Genomic DNA, 5,240 nt, shown 5'->3' with positions numbered 1-5,240 from the left:
CGTTTTTGCATTTAGTCTGATAGGGTTCCACTTGTGATTCGATTGGTTTCTGGCCCCCTCATCTAAAGTTTTGCTGCTTCTAAATGTCAACAAGCTCCAACTTGTGTTTTTATTAGGAACGTAAAACGGGCAGGGCAGGGCAGGGCTGGTTTTCCATGCTCTGTCCCTGACCAGGGATCCCCGAATTTGTCCCACCCTCTGTCATTTCTACTTTCAGTTGGAGGGGATTCAGGTCTGGGGTTGGGGTGGGGTGGACAAATACCATATCCAGTTACAAGAGATATGGGTTCCCCTGAAACCTGCCCTGAACCTGATTAGCGGTCGCAGGCTGGAGCCCTGATGGGGGCAGGTCAAATTGCCATTTGATTTTGATAAGGGGTAGTTCAGTATCAGTTGAAGTGGCTGAACTGGAAAACCTATTGCTTTGATTTTTTAGTGAACCAAGTTTTTTTAGCGGTTATTGTGGATTCCTTGGTCTGAACTCTGAAGCTGAAGTTGGGTAGAACACTGTAACCTTGAATATTGTCTAATTATTTTATCCATTTAAGGACAAAGCAATAGACTTTCTGCTCTTGCTGGTATTTTTTGAATTCTGTTTACCGGGCACTGTAGGTAATCATCATGCTAATCTTGCTGGTATTTTGAACTTTGAAGCTGTTTATGGATCGTCTTTGCTTTGGTACTAACCTCAACCATGATCAATATATTAATTCAGCAATTCCCGAATTTCAAATTGAAGGGTTGCAACTATAGATGATTATTCTTAGCCACTTGGTGCCAACTGAGGGGTGGCTCAGTTGGTACATTAGGAGGATTAGTGTGGTGCTGCGCTTAGGAATGGCGGGTTTGGGGTGGCAATCCTATTCTCCATCCCACACGCCTACTTTGAAACAAATTCAGGTCCCCAATCCCAACCCCCAACGGGGATAAAAGTGACTCTCCACCCCCAATCCTTCATGGAGACGTATTCCCCATGGGGGATCCGAATTACTAAAATTTTTAAATTAAAATTATATATATATTGGGGTCGGGTGGGGCAGCAATTTCACTCTCCATTCCTGTCCCTGTTCCTGGTTGAGTATCATATCAATACCCATCTCCAAGGCAATCTCCATTCCCTAGGGGTTGGGGATTCTGGGCACCCAATAGGGGACAGAAAAATTGCCATCATTAACGGAGGATTCAGGCGTATCACCAAAATACCAAAAAAAAAAAAAAATCTTAGCCACTTGGTCAGTCAAGTAGCCCAGCCCGGCCTGCAAATATGCAGGCTTAGGCCTGGGTTTTGCATCCAGACCCAACCTGGGCCTCTACGAAGCCCAAGACGTTGTAGGCCGAACCTGGGTCCAATACCTTCAGTTCAGCCCAGAATATACACACCAGCTGATCTACTCGCCTTAATCCAATATCTTCAGCCCAAAATATAAACACGCTTTTTTTTTTTTTTGTTGATACCCACACACTAGCTGATCTATTTGTTAATCTTCCATGGCCCAAGATAACAGAAATTATTCTTTGATCTAAAGTTCAAAGAACAACCAGAAGATAACTCCTTGCAACAAGAAGACCTCTATTGGAACAACTTTTCATAAGCAATCGTAGGAGACCGTTCCCAATCAAATAAGCTTCACACCTGCATCCCTTACAGAGTCGATGACAGCCTTCACCTTGCCATGATATTTCTGTTCTCTTTTTAAAATAACAGAGACGGCTGGAATGTCCTTAATCAACAAGCGCTCCCCCAGAATCTTCCCAATCTTTGCTGCAGCAGCAACATCTCGAGTATTCTCCATGCTTGATCTTAATGCCTTCTCTTGTGAGCTCGCAGAGGCGGCTACTGTTGCTGTTGGCGAGTGGATCACTTGTGCGCTGACATACTTGTTTGTGAAGTGCATCTTGAGCACATATGGCTTAAGAAAATTTGTAATTCTGGGTGGCCTGACAGGTGGAGGGATAACCATCTCTGCTTCCAAAATCAAACATTCACAAGAATTAAAGCAGCCAGGAACATTACAGATTAGATTACATAGACAGAAATAGCAGAAAATGTATAATAGGAACGTTGAGGTCATTCCACTTAATTAAGATTTCTTAAGCAAAATATCAGATCTTCAACAATTTTCAAAGCAATTACACATTAACATGTATACAAGTCACACACACACACACACACACAAATATGGTGTGACAACTTCCTGGAGGCTCATAATGTAGAATTATAGGCGCAACATTGTAAAAATTCAAAACTGTAGAAAGATTAAGAGTAGGATTGTCCCCAAAATATTAAGAATTTTTAATAGAAAAACTCATCCTTCTTTTAGTTTTCCTTTTTAGGTCATTGGTTGTAATTTAACCATTTTTTATATGATAATAAAAAATTATTTAAAAGAAAAAAAAAAATGAAAAGATAATAGGTGTCAGCTCTAAATATTACCCACAAATAATAACTCTTGTGAGAAATGAGATTCAAATATTTACTCAAGACCAAAGCCATTTAACTGATATCTGCAACTTAGTAACTCAGATTTGGTGGACCAGGCAGTATGGAAGATGCAGATAAGAAGGTTCCTATTTGAGTGGGTGGGGAGTGAGAGAGCAAACAGTTAGTGAAGTATTGGCAATCTTATGTAACTACTAAAGTTAGCGAACTCATTTTCTTGTAAATGGAAAGCTGCCATGAGGTTGAATAAATTCTCTAGTTGCTGCAAACAGAAAAATCTCATTGGAGCTTAACAAGTATGCAATTGAGATGGTTAACAGTTCACCAGGAATAACACGAAAACAAGGAAAGAATCAGATTAGGCTCACTCGTAAATGCTCCACTGAAAAGAAGAAATACATTCTTAAACAAGGAAGAGGAAGAAATCACAGGTAAAGACTCGTTTGTACACTTGTTGTTTTCCGTAAAAAGGAAAAAAAACAAACATAGATTTACAAAACTGGCTGACAGGTTGTTTGATCTTGAGCTCCAGCAGTAATAGTTGAAATGAAGCATAGGAGTGTCACACAACAAGAACACCCCCAAATGGCTAGGGTTTGGTAGATAGTATCACGCAACAAGAACACCCCCAAACCTATCCATTAATCACTCACAACCAATAAACACCCATGCCAAATACATATTAATGGGTTGCAACCAAGGCTTTAAAAGACTAAAGGTGGTAGCAAGGCAGTTGGGTCTTGGAGAGGCAAGGCATAACCCTCTAGATTAAAAAAAATAAAAATTATGGACATAAAGACATAAAAACATAAAAAAGACAAATAACTGAAGACTTATGTAATCTACAATACTTTTTCAAGGCATTTAAACATGTGTTTTTGATAATCTTATTCCTCAGACAACTAAACATCCGGACATTAATGCTATATACATTTTCCACTCAGATGACAGTAAGGGAGCTTAGTGAACTTTTTTCTTGGAAAACATACAAGGTGGGCTTCATTCAGTTGAAGAAAGAGTCCAGATTTTGAATTTATATACATCCAAGGGAAGTAGCATAATTATCCAAAGATTTGAAGCCATAGGTCCTTAATGAAAGTCAAGAAATTAAATACAAAAACCAAAGCAACAAAAAAAATACTGATGGTTGGGTGATGGATATCTAATGAAAAGAAAAAGAAAAAGAGAAAGAGGAATTTTCAGAGGAGGATGAAAAATGGGAACAAAGAAGAGTCTTAAGGTGGAGATGGACAGATTGATGGAGAGGCAAGTACAGGTGGGCAAATCTTTGGGATTATTCTTTTTGGGAGAAGGGGTAGTAAGGAAGGCTATAGAACAATTTGAGAGGAATAGAAGAGAAGAACAACTTAAAATGACTACTTGTGGAGAAGCGGGAGTGTGGGGAGGACGGGGAAGAGGAAGAAGAGGAATTGGTTGACGAGTAGGGGGGCAGGGGGAGGTAGTGTTGAAAGATGAAATTGATTACTTGGAACGCGAGAGGGTTAAGAGGTGGAAGGAGGGAGATTGTAAAGAACTTCCTAAGAAAACACAGTTCTAATGTAGTTCTGCTACAAGAAACCAAGTTGGAATCATTTGACATGAGTTTGAAGTAGGGGTGTAAACGGATCAAATTCGAATCGGATATGGCAATATCCGAATTCGAATCCAATTAGAAAATCTGATATCTGACAGATATTGAAAATTAATATTTGAATTTGAATTCGATTAAATATTCGAATATACGATTCAATTCAAATTCAACTAATTAATTATTTTAAATAATTAATAAATATATAAAATAAATATTTTATTTATATAAAGTATATGAATATATAAAATATTTATATTGGTTTAACTATTATATATATAAATTATATAAAACATTTAAATATTTTATATATTATATATAAGAATTAAATAATCGGTCAAATTCAGATATTTATCGAATCAAATCAGGTCATATTCGAATTCGACCAATTAGATATTTGAATTATCCAAATTTGATTTGATTATGTCAAATATCAAATTCAAAACCGGATTTTCGAATGCCGTTGATACTCCTAGTTTAAAGAATGAAATATGGGATTTTAATAGTGGGGAAAGGTGGAGTGGAATGCAGTGGGTCTTTCAGGTGTTTGGTGATAATTTGGGATCCTAGGAGGCTTAGGAAGATTGGAGAAAAAAAAGGAAGGTTTTCTATTTTGATTTGTTTTCAGATGGAAGATGGGAGGTGGCAATGGGGACTTACAAGCGTATATGGCCCAAATGTAGAAGGGGCGAGGGCGGACTTGTGGGAGGAACTGGAGGAAGCAAGGTGGGAGTGGGGATGTCCTTGGTGTTCGGGGGGGATTTCAACAGGGTCAGAAGATTGAGGGAAATGAAAGGGGGGAGGAAGTGAAAAGCTGGGTATGAAGAGGTTTGGGGATTTTATCAGGAGAAATGGTTTAATTGATCCTCCCATGAGTGGTTGTAGGTTCACCTGGAAGAACGGCCAATCTCCAGTTCTCCACCTATTTTAAGAAGACTGGACAGATTTCTATATTCTGGAGATTGGGAGGAACACGTAGATGATTTGATCCAAGAGGCTCTACCTTTTATCATGTAAGACCATAAGCCAGTGATGTTGAGACAATTCAGTGCTTTCATGTCCAAAACCATTTAAATTTGAGAATGTGGTTGGACCATCCAGATGCTTTGGATTGGGTGAAAGAGAAATAGGGAGCACTGCAAGTGGAAGGAACTACAGGTTTCAAGCTGATCAGGAAATTGCAGCTGCTGGAGGAAATAAAGAAGTGGAATG

At 38.7% G+C, this 5,240-nt stretch overlaps 1 protein-coding gene across 1 annotated transcript in view; it reads right to left on the bottom strand.

Annotated features, from left to right (window-relative positions):
• Positions 1-1,410: 1,410 nt before the first annotated feature.
• Positions 1,411-5,240, bottom strand: part of LOC148852439 (uncharacterized) — a 32,797-nt gene continuing 28,967 nt past the window's right edge. Inside the window, exon 2 of the mRNA XM_088947327.1 lies at positions 1,411-1,963. Within this exon, the coding sequence (XP_088803453.1) occupies positions 1,617-1,961 (345 nt within the window). The 5' untranslated portion in view covers positions 1,962-1,963 and the 3' untranslated portion in view covers positions 1,411-1,616. The remainder of the gene's footprint in view (positions 1,964-5,240) is intronic.

This window comes from Nelumbo lutea, chromosome 5 (assembly GCF_056320005.1).
Source record: "Nelumbo lutea isolate HS-2025 chromosome 5, American lotus-T2T, whole genome shotgun sequence".
NCBI lineage: Eukaryota > Viridiplantae > Streptophyta > Magnoliopsida > Proteales > Nelumbonaceae > Nelumbo > Nelumbo lutea.
Note: the sequence above shows the minus strand (reverse complement) of the source record. Positions and strands in the feature narration are given on the sequence as shown.